The sequence below is a fragment of the Nicotiana tabacum genome, chromosome 21, assembly GCF_000715075.1.
Source record: "Nicotiana tabacum cultivar K326 chromosome 21, ASM71507v2, whole genome shotgun sequence".
Taxonomy (NCBI): domain Eukaryota; kingdom Viridiplantae; phylum Streptophyta; class Magnoliopsida; order Solanales; family Solanaceae; genus Nicotiana; species Nicotiana tabacum.
Window position 1 is genome coordinate 22,213,346 of NC_134100.1, and position 22,744 is coordinate 22,236,089.

Sequence of the window (22,744 nt, forward strand, 5' to 3'; positions counted from 1 at the left end):
TATTTAGATTCATTTTACTCCAAGTTAAATAATTTATATTAAATTAGAGTTATGTAAATTCAGAAAAATTATCGGACGGGCATGAAAAACAAAGGCTTTAAACAGGTGTACCTTATAGTCAAAAGACTTAAGATGCAGTATATGACCACATATACAAGACAATAAGGTTACCGTTACATATATACTAAGCTTCGTGCAAAGACTGCATTGTATTTTAATGCTCAAGAATTGACTCTATATAATATATTTGACAAACAAATTAAAGCTGCTAATTAACAAGTGGAGCATATATTCAAACAAGAAAAGAATCTTTGGTACGAATGATTGAGGGAGGAATATTTATTTTTGGGGAATCTACCTAAATTTTCGCAGTGCTTTTATAATGTTAACAGAACAACTAGCAACATAAACATGAAGGGAAATCAAATGAAACATTTAACTATACTAGTCATGGTTCTTTCAAAGGATCAAAAAATTTATTGATGCACAATATGAGTGATGAAGAGTTGTTATTGAGAGCATCATTGGTAGAATTATCTCATGAAAATGTACAAAAGATAGCATTTATGTTCTTGGCCCATTGCCACTTGGTCCTTTATGGGACAAGTTCTTTCTTTCTTTTTTTGGTTAAATGGATACTTATATATATAAACATTTACAAAATTACATTAATATAAGGAGAGGATGAGGTCCCTGTTGATTGTCATCAACGTCTACCATTGTATCACTATTACAAACATTAATTTTCCTTTCAAAAATAGTTCCTAAGGTGTTTGCCCACACTGCATCATTTGCAAACACTAGAGGAACTGCCAAAAATTGGGTCTTGTCAAAAACTTCCTTCCTAACTCCTTCGTTTGTGAGGAGGTCCGCCACTTGATTCTGCTCTCTGTAGCTATGGCTTATGACCGGGTTCCCCAGCTACTCCATTTGATACATGCATTCAGAAATTATGGGGTTGTTAGTTAAGTTACCATGCTTTAACATTTCCAACACCACTTCAAAGTTAGCGTCAATCACAATAGGTGACAGGCCTTGATCTAGAGCTATTTTTAGCCCCAACCATAGGGCTTGGATCTCTGCCCTAATACTATCAGTGTTTGGGAGCCCCCTCATGAAGCCTAAAACCCAGTCACCCATGTTGTTTCTGAATACCCCCCAATACCTCATTTTCCTGTGTTAAGGCAAGCAGCCACATCCGTGTTCAACTTATAGAAGCCCTTATCTAGTGATTGCACTTTAGGTATAAGGTGGTTTTTGTTATAACATGCCTGGATGCAGCTTCTACATAGTGGTACTCAACACCCTTTGCTATTGTTTAGTGTACATTAATGTGATATCTGTTCTTTTCAAAGACATTAGAGATCCTAGTAAGCCAGATGGCCCAGAGGCAAAAGGGCAATAGCTGTTTCCGTTTTATGTAAGTATTGTATTCCACATTTTGAAGCCTATGCCATGTGTATTCCCAGTTTGGCATAGAAAAGGGATTAACACTAAGGTTAGGCTTATGGTTGCACTGGTGCAGCAATTGCTGCTAGAATCCTTTGACATTAGCACATCCAAAGAAGATGTGATTTATGTCTTCTATGGCATAATCACAGAAGAAGTAGTTAGGATTAATTCTCAGGCCAATATTGTGTAAGTGATTCCCTGTAAGCAGCCTGTTTTACTGCATGAGCCATATGAAGAACTTAATCTTATTGGGGGTCTTTAGCTTTCAAATCCAGCTGAAGTGGTCTTCATTAGAAGTGTCATTGTGCATTAGTGCATTAAGGAAGGAGTAGACTGATTTGGTACTAAACAGGCCATTGGGATTGAGGTTCCAGATTAGCTTATCCTCAATAGAGGTGTAGTGGGAATGAAAGTGTTTTGGATTATCATGTTGATGTCATGGGGGATTGGATAGGGAATGGAGCTGAAATCCCAAACCCCATAAGAGTACACTTCATTTATCCTGGTGTTCATGTCACTATGGTGCCATGGACCATTAAGGATTTTATCCAGTGGTTGTATCTTGGGAAGCCATGTCAGTAAGGAATCTAATCTTATCCTCTTTGTGAACCACCCATCTAGTGCAATTTGTGTATATCTTCCAGCCCTCCTGAATATTTTTCTTGGTCCTAGTCTTAGCCTTAACCCTATTCCCTCCTCCGCTGCAGTGCTATGGGACAAGTTCTTTAATGGACATCAAGGATTATACTCCATATATGTACATTCATATCCTTTTTATAATGATTCTCATGTGCCTAAAAATTCTATCTTCTATGGGAGAATAATACCTAGCCAGGTTTGCATCTTTTCATCATAAATTTTCTATCAAAAGCAAAGCTACTTAGGGTAAAAGATTATAACTTTTAATTTATTTCCTTAAAACCATAAATTTATATTTGAAACGAAAAATAACTCAACTATGCTTGTATAGAAAATAAATAATGTCGGAAAATACAAAATTCATTCCTAAAATCACAAGTATTCTATCACTTTAGCAGCTCACCTTACATACATGTAACACTACTTAAAAAATCTATAATTTTTTTATCCTCATAAAAAATAAATATCCAACTATATATGTGCTACATGGGGTAAAGATATCGGGAATTAGGATGTGTCAGAAAATGACCTTTTTGTTTTTCTAAGTGATATTACACAAATATTATGTAAGGTGAGTTACTAATAAGTTTATACTTACATCGCAATTTTATACATGTGACAACCTAACTATTTGCGTGTTAATTTTTAGGATCTAATATATATGCATGCATAATTAAATTATTATCTTTTTATGAAAATTACTTTTATTACTTTGTAACGACTCGGCCAGTCGTTTTGAGAGTTGTAGCCCCGTTCTCCCATTTACTGCTTATTTTGTGCTTTATATTTATTATGTGATTTGCTCGGGTAGTCGGTTCGGATCTGGAGGGATTTCAGAATGAATTGAGACACTTAGTCTTAAGGTTGGAAGCTTAAGTTGAAAAGGCTGACCGGATATGACTTATGTGTAAATGACTATGGAATGGAGTTCTAATGGTTCCATTAGCTCCGTTGAGTGATTTTCGACTTAGGAGCGTATCTGAATAGTGATTTGGAGGTCCGTGGTTGAATTAGGCTTGAAATTGCGAAAGTTGGAAATTTAAAAGTTTAACTGGGAGTGGACTTTAGGGTTACCGGGCTCGGATTGGATTTTCGGGAGTTGAAGTAGGTCTATGGTGTCATTTGTAACTTTTGTGCAAAATTTGAGGTCAATCGGACATGAATTGATAGGTTTCGACATCGTTTGAATAAGTTGGAATTTCTTAATTTCAATAAGCTTAAATTGGGGTGCAATTCATGTTTTTGATGTTGTTTGAGGTGATTTGAGGACTCGACTAAGTTCGTATCGTTTTTTAAGACTTGTTGGTATGTTTGGTTGAGGTCCCGGGGGCCTTGGGTTGATTTCAGATGGTTAACGGATCGAAAATGGGACTTAGTGCATTGCTGAAGCTAGGAGTCTTCTGGTGCAATCGCACCTGCGGAGATTTGATCATAGGTGTGAGCAAGGGAGCATAGGTGCGGCCAAGTGAGGTATGTGCAGTGGTCGCAGGCGCGGAAGGAGTTCCACATATGCAGCTGCGTATCTGCACAAGTTTGACCGCAGGAACGGATACGGCCAGGTAACAGGGGCATCACATATGAAAAGAAAGGCTCGCAGGTGCGAGACTAGGGTCACAGGTGCGGTGGGTCGCTGGTTAAATGACTTTCCCAGAAGCATAATTTTGTCTGTAAAAGTGGAGGCACAAGTGCGAGCCTAGGCTCCGCAGGTGTGAAATGCTTGGGCAGTGTTTAAATTCGAGGGTTTCCAAAAATAAATTCATTTTGGACATCTCAAGCTCGGTCTATGGTGATATTTAAGAGGATTTTTGACGGGTTTCTTGAGGTAAGTCACTTGTGCTCATTTTTATTCAATAATCTTGTTTACCCATTGATTTTCCCACCTAGATTGTGTGGTTTTGAGGTGTAAATTGGGAGTTTGAGGCTAGGGATTTGGAGAGCTAGATTTGGGGATTTGGGTGGCGATTTGGTGAAGGATTTTGATAAATTTGGCATGGTTGGACTTGTGGTTAAATGGGCTTTTGTGTTTTGTGACTTTTATAGGATTCCGAAACGTGGGCCCGAAGGCCGGCTTTGAGCCGATTCTTTACTTTTGATTTATAACCTAGTATTTTCTTATGGAATTGTTTCCTTTTAGCCCGTGTTAATTGTATCATATTGTTTGTGACTAGATTCGGGACATTTAGAGGTCGATTTGCGAGGCAAGGGTGTGTTGGATTAGAGGTTTGCGCGGTTTGAGGTAAGTAACAGCTCTAAATTTGGTTTTGAGGTTATGAAATCCCATATTATGTGCCATATGATTGGTTTTGAGGTGACACATGTGCTAGGTGACGGGCTTGTAGGCGTGCACCGTAGAAAATTGTGACTTGGTCAAATTCCATGGAACTATATAGTTAAAGAATTTGTTGTTAACCGTACATTCTTCATACGTTATAGAAAATGAACTACAAATCATGTTAGAAATGATGTTTAGACTATATGTTGGCACTGTAGGGACCCACAGAGGTCGTGTACATGTTGATTATCTGCTAAATCGTTGTTTTGTACTCGGTCATAGTTTTTCTTGCATATTATATCTTAGTGTCTACTTTTTCTTTGTGTATACATTACACCATTTCTGTTTGGGCTGATTTACGATTATTGAGAGCCCGAGAGACTGGAGACGTTGATGACTGAGTGAGGCCGAGGGCATGATTATGAGGATATTTATGGGATCGGGTTGCACGCCACATCATGTTTTATTGATTTATGCCATAATTGGCTTGTTATAGCACTTGCGCTGAAGGAGCCCTCCGGAGTCTGTACACACCACCAGTGAGCGCAGGAGTGTGAGTATTGAGTGCCGAGTGCTGAGCGGCTAAGAGAAATGAGTGATTGTGAGGTTGGAGTGAATGGGAGGACTGAGTGACTGTTGCTCTGAGAGGATGCATTTGATTTCATTACTGTTGCACTTCATCTGTAATATATAACCATATTGTGAATTCTGAGGGATTTCACAACAGTTTATATACAGTTCACGGAATATCAAAGCAGTAAAAGCAATCAATTAGCACATTAGGCCCAAATCATGTAACAAAATCAAATAATGGATAAAGCCAACTATAACAATTATTCTAAGCTCGAATTCTTGAACCCTGAACCAGAGATTCTGGGTTCGATCCCCAGCAGAGTCGCCAGAGCTGTCACGCCTCCTTTTTCACCTACACCCCCGAAAGGATGTATAATGGAGTTTTTCCAATTAAAGGACAATCGAAACGGGATTTATTTGTTAAAAGATTCAGAGTCGCCACTTGAGAGATTTATGGTGTCCCAAGTCACCTATTGAATCCCAAATCGAGGAAAAGCTTGACTCTGTTTTAACGGTCCGCGAACCAGAAATCCGAGTAAGGAATTCTGTTAACCCGAGAGAAGGTGCTAGGCATTCCCGAGTTCCGTGATTCTAGCACGGCCGCTCAACTGTTATATTTAGCTAAATTATCTGATTTTAAACAATTATGAACTTATGTACAAATTTTAACCTTTAACTGCTTTTATTTATTCTTAGGGAATATTTCAACGTCATCTAAAACACGTCTTTGGACCATGTCACATGAAATGCACCCGCAGTCCGAGATACATTTTATTTAACGTTGCTAAGATTAGGATTGGGTCACATGAAATGCACACCCGAATTTAGTAATTACAAATCACAACTACGTCACGGGAACCGTACCCATAGCCATGATAATTGCCTAAAGCACACTACGAATATTCATGATTAATTTCCCTAATGCTATTTATATATAGGTTTTTCCCTATAAACACAACTGATTCAACAAAAGGCCAGAAACTTCAAGTATTTATGGTGGAATTAATGAGTAAAAAGGCATCAGAATACGAGGAAGTAAAGATCCAATTACCAAGAGAACCTTAGTATATAAAGCGATAGACAAACAAATTCTGAAGTTCCGATCGTTGAAAGAAAATCATCATGCATTAGTTGTTTTAAACATGTGTTCTTATCTGTTAATAAGTCTTATATTATAAAGATTTCAGCAGAATAATTCAACTAGAACATACAATCAGACATAAAAATGTAGCTCGAATCAAGAAAAGGTGAACAAAATTTTAGACAACATTTTAGACCTACCTCGAACATGAATCGATTTATTCTAGACATGATTAAGTAAAGTAAAAGAAAGTGGGCATGAACCTGTTTAGCTGAAACTCCTTTTGATAAGGTAGTAGAAAATAGAAACAGTAATATGCCCAAATAGCGAACTAAATCGGACGAGAATCGCAGACTTTGGCGAAGAAAATCTTCTGAACTTCCTTTCAAAATAAATTTCTACTGTAACACCAAAAACAAATACGACAACCAACTCGACCCAAATCGGACGCGATTTTGACCAGAGAACCTCAACAACAAACTCGGCGATAACCTCACTGCTGAAAACTCCACTGACCAACACTCACTGCTAGAACAAAATGAACGAGAAATGCTCAAAAGGTTGAAAAAGTAAGGCTGGAGCTCAGCCATAAATTCAGCCGAAACAACAGTAATCAACAGCAGCTTTAAAAGAAGAAGTTTCAGGTATAAGAACTTCTCGCGATGTCGAGTACAAGAACATCTGGCAGCAGCGATTTGAACAGAACTAAAGAAACCGAAACAGGGGCATTCAAACAGAGCAAAACTAATCGGCCACGACTTCAATGGCGAAATCGACGGACCGGACCTTGACGACCTCGAAACTTCAATACTCAGCTCCAAATAGATCTCACAAACGAGCTCTAAAATGGACTCAAATCAACGAAATTCCAGTAGCAAAATGAAGCTTAAGAACTTAAATTGCTTTCAATTAACAGAAATATTTCACGAACCACAAACGCAAGCACACAGAGAAACTTCGATTCAAAATTCCAAAACGAGTTTACTCGCAAACTTGAACCAGCGAGTTTGGTTCGCAAAAAATTCAAACGCATAGCTAAATAATCAGATCTTCAGATGCAAAATTCAGAACGCAAGAGTCGTCTTATGATGAGAAATTTCATTTCAGAATTTCAATTAATCAGCAACTTAGTCAAGCGAGATTCGAGTCTAAAATCCGAACGAGAGGACGACAATAAATCAGACTCGAAACCACGAACCTCGTCGTCGAACAAACACCGCTGAACCACGATGCAACAATGGAGCTTCAAACAAAATCCATGAATGAAAATCGACGACAGAAACTTATTTAATTTTACTCTCGGTATATGTGTGCTCAGCGTTGGAATTTAGAGGGAATGGAGGATTTCGCCGATGGTTGCTGTGGTTGGGATCGAGTGAAGAAGCAAGGGTCGTTTGGGGTGGGGTTTGCGAAGATGATGCCGGGGTTGGGGTCTGTGTTTTTGGTTTCATGGCTGAAGATTTAGGGTGTCCAGAAGATGGAGTACAGAGGGGGGTCGTTCTGCTGCGCAGCTTTTTCAGCTGCTGCCTCTTTTCGTTTTTTAGCCCCGTCCGTTCTTTTTGTTATCCCTCTTTGATTTTTTAAGCACTAATATATAGGTAGAGTCTAGGTTTAGGTAGGGTTTTAGGTTAAGGGGTATGGGCCTAGGAATTATGGGCTAGGTCCAAAATTAGGCCTAAAGATGGGTTGCTCGAGCCTAAGTTATATTCTTTCGCTGTGAACGAGATTAAAAATGCGGGCCATTTATTAATTAATTCTACTATTTAGATAATTATTAAAATAAAACTAACCATTAAAACAAACCTATTTTTGGCATTTTCAAATATCATATTAAAATAAAAATACGATACTATTTTTATATATTTTTTAGTATTTTTCTTTAAGATTAAAATGACTACAAAACATTAATGAACCTATTTTATAATTTTATTTTTGTTTTCTTGTAATAAAATAAAGTAAAAGAGTCAAAATTACTTAAAATATCTATATTATGCCTAAATTAAATATTTACGCACTAAAATATGAAAAATCTTGGGGAGGGTCAAAAATCACATGTCTACAACCGTATTGTGAATTCTGAGAGATATTTTATTCTGTTTCACTTGAACTTAACATGAATTAAATGTTTTGGCCTAAATTGTCGAACTTGAAAGCATGTCTACCTTCCTTTGTTGAAATTACTATAATTGCACTATAACTGTAAAGCTCGTCATTACTTTCAGTCTATTATTTAGTTTCGTTACTTACTAAGTTGGTTATACTCACGCTATACCCTGCACTTCGTTTGTAGATCCAGGTGTTTCCGGACACGGTGGGTGTTAAGTCCTTTACCCAGTTGATAGTTTGGAGATGTCAAGGTAGTTGCCTAGCGTTTCGCATACATTGTCTCTCCTTCCCTATCTTTCCGCTTTATGTATTTAGTTTCAGACTATTATAGACGGTATTTTCCAGATTTGTGATGTATTGATGCTCAGTACTCTGTGACACCCCGATTTTTGGGAAATTTCGTGTTGAATTTTGGGTTTCTATCCCGTTTATTAGAACTTTTATTATTTAAAAATTGCTTCAACTCATTTTCTATTAAACGTGTTGGGGAAATTTTGAAATGTCGACTTTCCTAGTACCACTTTAGGTGCCATCACAACATATTAGGATCTTGGGTTGTGACAAGTTGGTAACAGAGCTTAGGTTACATAGGTCTCACGAGTCATGAGCAGGTTTAGTAGAGTCTTACGGATCGGTACTGAGATATCTGTACTTATCTTCGAGACATTGTCAAACCCTTAGGAAACTTTACATTCTAGTATTGGTCGATGCCTTGAGTAGGAAGGTGGTGAGTATGGGTAGCCTTGCATCCATTCCTGTTGGTAAGAGACTGCTTATAGTTGATGTTCAGGCCTTGGCCAACTAGTTTATGAGATTAGACGTTTTAGAGCCCAGCCGGGTTCTAGCTTGTGTGGTTTTTCGGTCTTCCTTATATGATTGCATCAGAGAGCGCCAGTATGATTATCCTCATTTGCTTGTCCTCAAGGACAAGGTTCAGCACGCCGATGCTAGAGATGTTACTATTAGGGATGATGGGGCGTTGAAGATGCAGGGCCGGATATGTGTGTCCAATGTAGATGGGTTACTTAAGTTGATTCTTGAGGAGACTCATAGTTTGCGGTATTCCATTCATCCGGGTGATGCAAAGATGTACCAGGACTTGAGGCAATACTATTGGTGGAGAAGAATAAAGAAGGATATAGGGGGTTTGTACCTTGGTGCCTTAATTGTTAGCAGGTAAAGTATGAGCATCAGAGATCGGGTAGATTGCTTCAGAGGCTAGATATTCCAGAGTGGAAATGGGAGCTGATCACCATAGATTTTGTAGTTGGGCTCCCACGGACTTCGAGGAAGTTTGATGCTATTTGGGTGATTGTAGATCGGCTGACAAAGTCCGTACACTTCATACCAGTTGGGACTACTTATTCTTCAGAGCAGTTGGCTGAATTTACATTTGTGAAATTGTTCTCCTTCATAGTGTGCCAGTGTCCATTATTTCAGATCGGGGCACACAGTTTATGTCATAGTTTTGGAGAGCCGTGCAGTGAGAGTTGGGCACCTAGGTTGAGTTGAGTACAACATTTCACCCCCAGGCGAACGGACAATTTGAGCGCACTATTATATTGGAGGACATGCTACGCGCTTATGTCATTAATTTCGGGGGTTCATGGGATCAGTTTCTGCCACTCGGGGAGTTTGCATAAAACAACAGCTACCAGTCGAGCATTCAGATGGCTCTATATGAGGCTTTATATGGGAGACAGTGTCGTTCTCTAGTGGGTTGGTTTGAGCCAGGTGAGGTTAGGCTATTGGGTACTGACTTGGTTCAGGATGCTTTAGACAAGGTTAAATTGATTCAGGATCGGCTTCGCACGGTGCAGTCTATACAGAAGAGTTACGCCCATCAGAAGGTTCGTGATGTTGCTTACATGGTTGGGAAGAAGGTACTACTCAATGTTTCTCCCATGAAAGGTGTTATAAGGTTCGGGAAGAAGGGCAAGTTGAGCCCTCAATATATTGGGCCGTTTGAGGTGCTTTAGAGGATTGGAGACGTGGCTTACAAGCTTGCCTTGCCACCTAGTTTGTCGAGTGTGCATATAGTGTTTCATGTTTCTATGCTCTGGAAGTATGTTGGCGATCCATCTCATGTTTTGGATTTCATCACGGTTTAGCTGGATGGTAATTTGACTTAAGATGTGGATCCAGTGGCCATTTTGGATCGGCAGGTTTGAAAGTTGAGGTCAAGGGACATAGCTTCAGTGAAGATGTAGTGGAGAGGTCAGTCAGTTGAGGGGGCTACTTGGGTGACCGAGCGCGAGATACGGAGCAGATATCCACTCCTATTTGAGACTCCAGGTATGTCTCTAGACCCGTTCGAGGACGAACGTTTGTTTAAGAGGGGGATGATGTAATGACCCGGCCGGTCTCTTTGAGAGTTGTAGCCCCATTCTCCTATTTACTGCTCATTTTGTGCTTTATAGTTGTTATGTGACTTTTCAGTGTAGTCGGTTCGAGTTCGGAGGGATTTCGGAATGAATTGAGACACTTAGTCTCAAGGTTGGAAGCTTAAGTTGAAAAGGTTGCCCGGATGTTGACTTATGTGTAAATGACTCTGGAATAGAGTTCTGATGGTTCTGTTAGTTCCGTTAGATGATTTGGACTTAGGAACGTGTCTAGATGGTTATTTGAAGGTCTGTGGTTGAATTAGGCTTGAAATGGCAAAAGTTGGAAATTTGGAAGTTTGACCGGGAGTGAAATTTGTGGCTACCAGGCTCGGATTGGAGTTCCGAGAGTTGGAGTAGGTCTACGGTGTTATTTGTGATTTGTGTGCAAAATTTGGAGTCAATCGGACGTGATTTGATAGTTTTCGGCGTCTTTTGTAGAAGTTGGAATTTCTTAGATACAATAGGCTTGAATTAGGGTGCGATTCATGTTTTTGATATTGTTTGAGGTGATTTGAGGCTCGACTTAGTTCATATCATGTTTTAGGACTTGTTGATATATTTGGTCAAGGTCGTGGGGGCCTCGGGTTAGATGGTTAACGGATAAAAAATGGGACTTAGCGCATTGCTGAAGCTGGGAGTCTTCTGGTAAAATCGCACCTACAGAGATTTGATCGCAGGTGCGAGCTCGCAGATGCAAGCAAGGGAGCCCAGGTGCGGCAGAGGGAGGTATGTGCAGTGGTCGCAGGTGCCAGATGCGGATGCGCATCTGTGCAAGTTTGACCGCAGAAGCGGATATGGCCAGGTAGCAGGGGCATCGCAGATGCGAAGAAGACCCGCAAATGCGGTCCCGCAGGTGCGAGAACAGGACCGCAGGTGCGGTGGGTTACTGGTTAAGTGACTTCCGCAAAAGTGCAATTTTGTCTGCAAAAGCGGAGGTGCAGGTGCGAGCCTAGCTCCGCATGTGCGGAAATGCCTAAGCAGTGTTTAAATTCGAGGGTTTCCGGGATTTTCTCCATTTTGGACATTTCAAGCTCAGTCTAAGGCGATTTTTATGAGGATTTTAGAGGGGTTTCTTGAGGTAAATCACTTGTGCTCATTTTTATCCATTAATCTTGTTTCCCCATTGATTTTATCACCTAGATTGTGTGGTATTACAGTGTAAATTGGGAGTTTGAGGCTAGGGATTTAGAGGATTTGATTTGGTGATTTTGGTGGCAATTGGGCTCGTGGTTGAATGGGCTTTCGAGTTTTGTGACTTTTATCGGATTCCGGAACGTGGGCCCGGGGGCTGGCTTTGAGCTGATTTTTGACTTTTGATTTATAACCTAGTATTTACTTATGGAATTGTTTCCTTTAGCCTGTGTTGATTGTATCGTACTGTTTGTGACTAGATTCAGGACATTTGGAGGCTGATTTGAGAGGCAAGGGTGTGTTGGAGTAAAGGTTTGCGCGGTTTGAGGTAAGTAACAGTTCTAAATTTTATTCTGAGGGTACAAAACCCTGTATTATGTGCCATGTGATTAGTTTTGAGGTGACGCACGTGCTAGGTGACGGGCGTGTGGGCGTGCATCGTAGGAAATTGTGACTTGGTTAAATTTTATGGAATTGTATAGTTGAAGAATCTGTTGTTATCCGTACATTCTCCATATGTTATAGAAATTAAACTGCAAAGCATGTTAGAAATCATGTTTAGACTATGTATTGGCACTGTAGGGACCTACAGAGGTCGTGTACATGTTGATTATCTGCTAAATTGTTGTTTTGTACTCAATCACAGTTTTTCTTGCATATTATATCTCAGTCTCTATTTGTTCTTTGTGTATACATTATACCATTTCTATTTGGCCTTATTATTATGATTATTGAGAGCCTGAGAGACTAGAGAGGTTGATGACTGAGTGAGGCCGAGGGCCTGATTATGAGGATATGTATGGGATCGGGTTGCACGCCACAACATATTTCATTGATTTATGCCATGATTGGCTTGTTATAGCATTTGCGCTGAAGGAGCCCCTCCGGAGTCTGTACACACCCCCAGTGAGTGCATGTATCTACTGAGTACGAGTGCCGAGCGATTGAGAAGAATGAGTGATTGTGAGGTTGGAGTGAATGGGAGGACTGAGTGAATGTTGCTCTGAGAGGATGCATTTGATTTCGTTACTATTTCATTTCAGCTGTCATATATCCGCGTCTTGTAATTTCTGAGAGATATTTTATTCTGTTTCACTTGAACTTGACATTAATTAACTGTTTTGGCCTAAATTGTCGAAATATAAAGCATGCCTACCTTCTTATGTTGAATTTACTGTAATTGCACTATAACTGTAAAGCTCGTCACTACTTTCAATCCTTTATTTAGTCTTTTACTTATTGAGTTGGTTGTACTCACGCTACACTCTGCACTTCGTGTGCAGATCCAGGTATTTCCGTATAGGGTGGGTGTTGATTCCTTTGCCCAGTTGATCGTTTGGAGATTTCAAGGTAACCTTATCTCTTCTTCCCTATCTTTTTGCTTTATGTATTTAGTTTCAGACTATTATATACGGTATTTTTCAGACTTGTGATTTATAGATGCTCATGTACTCCGTGACACCCCGATTTTTGGGAACTTCCGTGTTGGGTTTTGGGTTTCTATCCCGTTTATGAGAACTTTTATTATTTAAAAATTGCTTTAACTCATTTTCTGTTAAAGTGTTGGAAAAATTTTGGAATGTCGGCTTGCCTAGTACCACGTTAGGCTCCATCACGACATATTAGGATTTATTGGTCGTGACAACTTTAGTAGAAATAAATTGTGATCGATCTCTCTTTATCTTTACACTATATTCGTTTGTATCTCAATGCAGCCGGTATACCGGAGCACCATATCCATGATAGATGCAGAAAGAAGACTTCTAGCAAATTCTTTACTAGATTCGTCGAATCAAAGATTATACTACTCTCACACTCCTGCATTCCACTATTCAATTTCACCACAATATACAGTCACCTCCTTGGCTCAAACTTGAGCTTCTTAGGCTCGTACGACGATCCTCGAAAACCGAGCTGTGGCCGATAAAATCGCCTAATGTTGCCGAATATAACGATCGAACAATGGTGTAAAGGATCTCAATGGTTCGAAATTGATCGGACCTAGCTACCAAAATTGCTTCAGATCGCAAATTTTACCCTATTTTTCAAGAACATTGTGAAGCTCCATGTTACAATGATGAATATTACTTGCCAACTTTAGTGAACATTTTATATCTTCAAATGAATTCTAACAGGACGATTTATTGGGTTGATTGGTCAAGAGGTGGCCCTCATCCTAGGAAATTTGGATGGCATGATATTACAGATCAGTTTTTGAATCAAATTCGATTTGGGACAGAATGTTGGTATAATGGGAATATTACTACAAATATTTGTTATCTCTTTGCTAGGAAATTTTTGCCGGATGCATTGCAGCCCTTGTTGCGGGTTGCACCCGTGGTACTTGGGTTTCATCCTTAAAATATACCGATAGTATAACACTGTTAATGTATATAAGTTATTATATTCTAAAAGAAGAAAGCACCATTAATTGTCAACTGTATCATTTTCTTATGCTATATATGTTAAAGGATATCTTTTCTTAGGGAGTATATGTTTTCTGTTGACCTTTGTGGAACCCAACTGTGTAGCTTGTTTATTGTTTTCTTGAACAACAAATTGTGTGTGTCGTGACTCGTGGTATAGTCTGACATATTCTACATTGTATTTTTTTAATAAGTACGATTTATTCAATTAGACTTATTTATTTTGGAATATTATTTTCTAGTCTTTTTTATGGTAAATATATTACTCTTATTGTAAAAAAAACTCAACAGATGCTGCCAAGATTTTGACCTTAAGGGTTCTGGATTTTAAAACAACTTTAAATTCTAATGATCGGGTTCTAAATATAATATTTGTTCACATTTAATAAATTTCTTAACAAGAAAAAGCTACCGGATCCGCCTAACCTATAGCTCGGCTTCTGCCTCCACCTCTGTTGCTGAGGGCGGACTTTAAAATTTTCATTTGATATCTAACTGATGTATGTGGAGTAGTATTTCCAGGCCCTTTTAAGTCCACAATCAGACTTGGTTTGTTGACAATGACTCGTGAGCTTCTACTACATAGTTGCACATTCTGTGTGTCTAAGTAATACATTTATGGGAACGCATCACAGCAGAAATTTACAAGCTTTCTATGTCAAAATGACAGTTGAAAAACTGATTAGGGGGTGGGGGGTGGGGGGTGGGGTAGGAGTAGAGAATACATTTTTCTTTCACAACTTCACCTCTAGAACGATACTGATGCAATTATTTACAACTATAATCAAACTCAACATAGTATTTGGAGTTGAAGCTGATCCATTAGAGTATCATTGTCCTTCTAATGTGGAGCAACAACGATTGTGCCTCAATCTCAAGCACGTTGGGATCAGCTATATGAATTCTTGTGTCTATGCCGCTCCATTTAAGCTCATTTCAGTCCAACATTTTGCAAAATAAAATATAAAATAATATGATTACCCTCTCTGCAAAAGCTATCAATCACCACACCAATCCCTTTCTTCTCTTAAACCTGTTTATACGATCTGTGCTCATCCGAGACTTCTCAGGTTTGTTTGACTTCTTTGTCTTATCAAGTCGACTATCCAAACTGTTTCTGGAAATTTCTGGAAGGTCAGATTGCAGACCGAATGTGTTCGTGGCACTAATTTCAGGAGGTTTGCTCTTGTTATCAGACTCTAAAGATGTTTTATGAGAACCATCAGTGGCCGGCTTTGATTTGCCAAGACCAAGAACAAACTTTTTTAGATGTTTGATGTACACTGGGTAAAGCTCAAGATTACAATGCCCACCTCCAGCTATCCACAACGGTTCATACTTCTCCTTGCAAAGCTCATAGAGTTGTTTTCCATGCGAACAGTCAACAACTTCATCCTCCGTTCCCTATACATGGAAATGTTAAACGTTTTTATGGAATAGGAAGATTTAAACAGAGATTACTCAAAATTATGTCAGATTCAGATGATTCTTGCACTGTCGTAGAATCACTGTATTGGTAAGTATGGCCACATGAGCAAGCCCTAGATTCAGTTTCTATTCATGATAAAAAAAGTACATACATCAAGTTTATGATTGCAACATTGTGCAAAAGTGTCTCATTAGTTCAACGGTTTGCTGAATAAGATTTTGTTCCACTAGTTGCAGCAAAGAAAAGCCAATCCTTTTCATTTTAGATTTGGATTGTCTAAAAATGGTCGGTTGTGCTGCATTATATTGACATCTTCGGAGCTAGCTGAATTCCGGTAACATTCTCTTCCCCTATGATCTTCTTAACCAGATTCAAATTGAACTATTTCCATAGCTTTTATACTTGGTGTTTAGGTAAGCGTATAAGCTTATTATCAATTGCAAGACTTATATCCAAACACCTAACTGTTCATTTATAAAATCAGCTTTAATCCGTAAATGTGCTTTTGAGCACTTGATGCTTGTCAACTACTGTCAATCAGTTAATAAAAATAGGGTCTTAATAGAAAGATTTTCAAGGATCAATGTGAAAAATAAGCGTTTGACTAGCATATAAGTTCCTCGAACACTACTAAAAACAGCTTTTTCTGAAGATTACTGATCGAAAAACCGACCAAAACACCGACCAATTTGGTCAGAAAATCAGATATATTTTTTCAATTTTTTGACAAAACCGACCGAGTCGGCTGTTTATTTTAGCGCCAAAATGCGGAAAATGTTTTTCCAACCAAGTCAGCCAGTAATGCGTCCCGTAAAAAATATTTTTCAAGAACCCGTCGGTCGGTTTCCTATTTAAAAATTAAAAATTATATTCAGAAAACTGACCGAATCAATTGTTTTTTGGTCAAATCTTTGATCAACTCATTTAAAACAACCTACCAAAATAACGACCGACGCGGTCAATAATTTTATTTTTTAAGAAAACCGACCAAGTGGGTCGGTTATTTTTGCAAGAATATGTAATTGAAGAGTATAAATAGAAAAATGTGAGCATTAGACCAACAAGCACCAGTGGTCTAGTAGTAGAATAGCACATTGCCACAATGCAGACATCGGTTCAATTCCCAACTGGTGCATTTTATAATTGCATATTTAGAAAAACCGACCGAATCAGTCGGTATTTTAGTTCTTTTTGTTCGAGTGTCAGAAAATACTGGCAAAATTAAAATTTGGTACACCGATTATGTCGGTCGGTTTTTGGTCTGTAATCCTTTAAAACCGACTGCTTTCAGTTGGCTTTTTCAGTCAGAAATGGCCCTTTTTAGTAGTGAAAACTTCCCATGGCAAAGAAAATATAGTCAGATGAAAAGGAAACCCATGATCCATCAAAAAGCAAGTTTGTGGAGAGGAAACTACAATAACCGGACAAACTAGTAACAGTTCCCTTCCCCCCACCCTCCTTCCCCGATCCCCTAGGTATTCATAAGAACACTGAAAGTTGTACGAGACTAATGAGGGCTCAGAGAAAAGGAGGAAGAGAAGGAAAATTACGGAATGCAAGAATTAAACAGTTAAAAAGAAGAGAACTCACATGAATGACTAGAACAGGACAATTCACCATAATAATTTTGTCGACATTCTGAAAGAAATTGGAGCAAAAACGTCAGCCTGTACAAGTGGAAAGAGGAAAAACCAAAAGACAAACTATAAGCAGACAAGGGTTTAAGTTTACCTTATAAATGTCAAACCAATATGTGCGTTTGACTGGGTACAACACTCTTAGACCAGACAATATTGGACCATGTAAAACAACAGCTCTTAGATTGGGTGCCCGTGATGCAAGATCAACAGTCGGGCCGCTGCCAACAGATTGACCATACAGTATTAGCTGTTCATCTTTGACACCGTACTGCTCCTTTAGGCATTTATATACTGCATCAATGTCTGCGTACGTATTACACTCGGATGGCTGATTCAAAGAAAGGATAAATTTATCATATTAAGAGTAATAGTTGACAGCAATTAGCAGAATAAACCCATATGATAACCCAAAATGATGTCCCAAGACCGGCACTCCTAGAAATAGAAGGCTTTCCACTGACACTTCCTTAGATATCAATTTTTTTTCTTTTCAAGAAGTTCCTAGATATCTATTTAAAACTCCAAACAAAGTTATTTATGAAATTAAGGCAGAAAAGGACAAAAAGAAACAAAAAGAAAGTGCCCGAAACAACATTCAAATTACACTTCTAGATGCCTAAACAACATAACTAGTTTCAGCATCTAAAAGCTAGAGCAAAAGGGAAGCAAAGAAATGAGGGAAAAAGAGAAAGAGAAGTTATTCATGTATAGAACCCCATGATATGTCTTAGGGATACACAAGCGACAGCCATGAAGATTTAATGACCTTAGCTCTCCCAGCAGCACTGGAAGGGCAAAACAATACACCTAAAAGTATACTTTAATATACGCAATAAGATATCAACTAAAAGGTCTTAACTAACCTTAAAGACATCGAGAGGTGATTATCCAGTGTGCAACATAAAACATACAACAGAGGCTCTACTAAGCAAAGAAAAGACAGAAAAAGCAAAGATGAAGGATTTCCCAGATATATCGAATTCATGATGGAGTTGGTGTAAAAGTTTTTCAAGTCTCAGTTTATCGAAGCCAAGAGTGTCGTTTAATAACTGGTTCCTCAACCAAGTAGACGCCACAACACGTGTATAAAACATTGCCAAATCTGTTCCTCTGACTATTGCCTTTTGTCTGATACGACTTCGAGGGACTTGGATCTTTAAGGTGCCTGAAGCTTGTACAGCAGACTGCCTTTGTTGATTAATTAAAGACACAAACCCCTCCCTCTCCCCCCCCCCCAAGGTCTTAACTAAACCTTAAAGACATCGAGAGGTGATTATCCAGTTTGCAATATAAAACATACAACAGAGGCTCTACTAAGCAAAGAAAAGACAGAAAAAGCAAAGATGAAGGATTTCCCAGACATATTGAATTCATGATGGAGTTGGTGTAAAAGTTTTTCAAGTCTCAGTTTATCGAAGCCAAGAGTGTCGTTTAATAACTGGTTCCTCAACCAAGTAGACGCCACAACACGTGTATAAAACATTGCCAAATCTGTTCCTCTGACTATTGCCTTTTGTCTGATACGACTTCGAGGGACTTGGATCTTTAAGGTGCCTGAAGCTTGTACAGAAGGCTGCCTTTGTTGATTAATTAAAGGCACAAACCCCTCCCCCTCCCCCCACCCCAAAACCCAAATAAAGAAGGGAAATCGCCATTGAATCATCATATAAATAGTGTTTCTGTGGTCATCAGTGTGATGCCTTTTATAATACTAGGCAGCTAAATGACCTCCAAGATAGCGAAAAATTTCTTCTCCATCATTTACGTCCTGCTGGAGACTGATTTGCTTCAATAAGGCAACCATAAATCTCTCATCAAACTGCATATGACACATTATATTTTGCAATCAGAGAGGAGATTTATGTGTTTATGATGCAAGATTCTCTCTTCACGAGTTCCTTAAGAGCTGATGTCTAGCATTATGTAGTAATATTGGTGAAGAAGGACAAGTAATACGAGGCCTGGAAGAGAGGTGAAAGAAGATGAACGTCTTCTAAGAGGTTAACTAAATGGCTTTCCATGCAGACCCAAAGACTAAAATGAAATGCTTCAATCTGAAAATGACTGGGAAGAACTAAATATATATGATTTTGTTAGAAACATTAGACAAGTTCAAAAGGGTTAAAATCAAAGTTGTAACACCCTACACCTTGAACAAGTATCTTTTTGGTCCTAGAGCTAGTTCGGGGAACAAAGATATTGTAAATACATAAAGCTCCTTCCTACTTTATACAGATCGATCATACTATTGAGCAAGCAACAAATTTGAAACATGTGAAGGCAGATAACTATTTTTTCTTCTCTTGCCTGAACTATTCAAGAAGAATGAAAAAGAAATTGTCTACTTCATTTGAGAAAGGAAGTAGATTTCTAACCTTTCCAGTGGACTGTCCATATCCAGAGTAATCATACCTAAAGAAGCGCACATGAGCAAGTCAGTGAAGTCAAGGAAACCAAGGAAAATAGCAATCCTACTATCGAATATAACAAATTTCAAAACCAAAAAGTGAGAAGAGAAAAGGGGGGGGGGGGGTGTTAAAGCAAAACCTCATGTGAAATAAATAGTTTGAGTGTTCGTATGATATTGTGTGTGCATCCAAATAAAGAAAAAAAACAGCACTATCACTTGCTGCTATACAAATCTCCTTCCCATTTCTTCGAAAGCTCTTCTACACCTATTCCTCCATGTGGTCCACTTAAGTGCTTGTGGAGTCCCTTAGAAATATCTAGATTATGTCTTGCTTGAAAAGGCAGAAAAATAGTTCATGCAGACTAAACGTTTCCAATCATAAGTAGCTTCCGAGAAAGTAGGTGCACTATTTCCGTTTCATTTTAAGGCAGCTCACTTGCAAAGGTTAGAACTAAAATCTTTCAAACTGAAATAGGACACTGATTGCCTCATATTTTAAGAAAGTAAAAGTTAGGATTCAAAAATTACATAACATGTCATAGGATTTCAATTTTAACATATCCGAAACTAAAAAAAGAATTACAATAAGGTAATCTTAGACTCTTAGAAACAAAACTATGACACATAGGCCAAAAGCAGAACACTATTCAGCAACATTCTGCTTTTATAAATTGAAACCAATGCGTGACTATGCCACAAGATAAAAATGCATCCAAATGCAACCGTAAATAGGTCGAAAGATATAAAATCCACGAGTCTTCAAAGATCTCATTGAGATGGAGTAGAAACACAACAATCTGGTTGCTTGAATTGAAACATGTGATCTCTTTCCAGGGCAAGCATCAACATATTCGCTTACTAGATCCACTTGACCATTAAAGACGGTCATCTACTTCATAATGAAACTAACATGTATACCATCAATGTTAGAAACCAACCACGGACTGAAAATAATAAGTTAATGTGAATATCGCCTCACATTGCTTTAAGAGAAAAAAGGGGGAAGCTTACTCTAATTATCCAAAGCGATTCTTTCTTGATTGAATACCAACTTTCTCCTGAATCCTATTGCACGTCCTTCTATAGGAGAACTAATATATAACACTGATAAATGACTTCAGTACATAAGTCTCTATTAGCTTTTGATCAAATACGTTTACTTGCTGAAAACGAGGGTCATACATCCAACTTCTCCAATTCATATTCACTAAAATTATCATTTATTGGACAAGCTGTATCTAGGTTGGGGAAAAATCAACTAAACTGGAAAGAGAAAAGGAAACTCATTCTTTTCCTATCTTCCAACCAAAAAGTGTTAACTTGAAGTGCTCCTCCAACTAGTGGAAGGCAAGGAGATGCCTTCCCCTTTAATTTCTGCAAACCGTTTCCGCACCTCGAAACCCACAGTGGTGGATGCAGTGTATTGGCAACAGGCAAGTGAACCTAGCAGTTTCTGAAACTGAACATAGATATACAAGTGAAAAAATACTAAACTTTTAACAAATATTAAACTTCGAACCTATTATTTACAAAATACAGGGAATTGCATTAAGGTTAAACCCATCAAGTTTAAATCGTCTATCCGCCTCTGCGAATCCGAAAACACAAGGAAAAACTCTACTTGTTCGCCAAGGTTTCACTCGAAAAGGAAAAGAGTAAAGAACTTTTACCTCGCAGTAAGAACTAAACGCAACCCGGTGTTTACACCAAAACAACGTACTTTAGTATGGTTAAGTAATCAATGAGGTGAAAATGCACACTGATTAACCATAATTAGGTGATAAAAAGTATGGGGGTTTGGATAAACTTCACAGTTAAGGATCAAATAACAAAGAAGAAGAAAAAATAAGCTGAAAAATTGAGTAATTATACAAAAGAATTCTGCGGGATAATAATGGGACTTTTACTTTTACCCCATGAGATTGACCCGGAGACGGAGGCTCAATTCAACAAAGAGGTCGAACATTTGGCCCAAATCAGCAGCATTGCCATGCGAGTAAAGCATAGTAGTTGCGGGTGCCTTTGGGTGTTTCACGTATAACGCGACGATTTCATTTCCACGGCGCGTCCGCAGCTTCAAAACGTCCACGTTTTCCCTCCTTGGTACCTCAGGTATGCATAGCTTGCCGCCGCATGATTCGTCGGCGACAACCGTGTACGATGGCGGGTTCGGTGGGAAAAAAGCGAATTTAGCGGCGATGGATGACGTCACACCGCCCATACTACACAGGGCCTGAATAATATAGCATAGGAAAGCTGAGAAAAAGGAGGTGGAAATTTATCAGGGTGGATGTGTTGGTGGTGAAGGGCGGCGCGTAGATGGGGTTTTTAGTTAGAAGGAATAAGGAGGATGTTGCACGTTGGGAGTTTCAGATTTCTGTTATTTAGTGCGTGTTTGTGTGTGATAACTGACATGTCGTCGACTCACCCCTTCCTAACAGCGACATATATAAAACTTCAATATATTTGTAAGGATTAAATTAAGATTTAACTTATACCAGTATACATATATAGTGCAAATATTTGTTTATATTGTCACCTGTGAATTTTAATTTGTAATATGAGGTCAATTACCATTTTTACTAGATTATAAGATAATAAGTACTACTTATTAAGGCTTTTACATGTAATTACCTTACATTGTCTAAATACATTTTTATAGCATTCGTATATAAAACTTAAACCCTAAATGTGTATTTTTTTTAAAAAGAAAATGACAAAAACTAACATTACGTTTGGTGTTGGGGGTAAAATACTCCTTTAAATATGCAACAAAACAATTTAGTTTTTAATTATGTTTGCGAAATTCTTTAGCCGAGGGTCTATCGGAAACAGTCTCTCTGCCTTTCCAGGGTAGGGGTAAGGCTGCGTACATCCTACCCTCCTCAGACCCCACTTGTGAGATTATACTATGTTGTTGTTGTTGTTGTAATTATGTTTGCGAAAATTGAACAGTTTCGATCTCCAATACATTTATAAGGCATGGCATTAGTTAATTTTAATAGAATTGACTTTATAAGGCGAAGTATGTTAGCCGTTTAAAACAAAAGAAAAAATATCCAGACAAAAATGTTCTTATTTTCTAATTGTACCTTAGAAGGAACGTTGTAAGATTTCAAAAACAAAGGGTGTTATATTGAGGTTCAAATGAGAGTTATAATCAATTATCTTGAATAAGATTTTTATTAAGGTTCGATTTTG

General features: G+C 38.4%; 1 protein-coding gene and 1 pseudogene across 1 annotated transcript; one reads left to right on the forward strand and one right to left on the reverse strand.

The window, feature by feature from the left end:
- Positions 1-701: 701 nt before the first annotated feature.
- On the forward strand, positions 702-13,999 carry LOC107789310 (glycosyltransferase BC10-like; annotated as a pseudogene).
- A 665-nt stretch (positions 14,000-14,664) lies between these two features.
- On the reverse strand, positions 14,665-21,961 carry LOC107789311 (uncharacterized). The gene is made up of 5 exons (XM_075242201.1): positions 21,457-21,961; positions 19,509-19,545; positions 17,225-17,461; positions 17,084-17,131; positions 14,665-15,468 (listed from the first exon to the last, which is right to left on the reverse strand). The coding sequence occupies exons 1-5, from the start codon at positions 21,762-21,764 to the stop codon at positions 15,067-15,069; spliced, it is 1,032 nt and encodes a 343-aa protein (XP_075098302.1). The 5' UTR covers positions 21,765-21,961; the 3' UTR covers positions 14,665-15,066.
- Between the last annotated feature and the right edge of the window lie 783 nt (positions 21,962-22,744).

Excerpts from the sequence above, each read along its gene's own strand:
- LOC107789311 (XM_075242201.1), bottom strand. The coding sequence starts at position 21,764 with ATGGGCGGTGTGACGTCATCCATCGCCGCTAAATTCGCTTTTTTCCCA. Across the intron at positions 19,546-21,456 it reads CTCCGGGTCAATCTCATGGG|GTATGATTACTCTGGATATG; the intron begins GTAAAAGTAAAA and ends GCGCTTCTTTAG. Across the intron at positions 15,469-17,083 it reads GTCCTGTTCTAGTCATTCAT|GGAACGGAGGATGAAGTTGT; the intron begins GTGAGTTCTCTT and ends TTCCATGTATAG.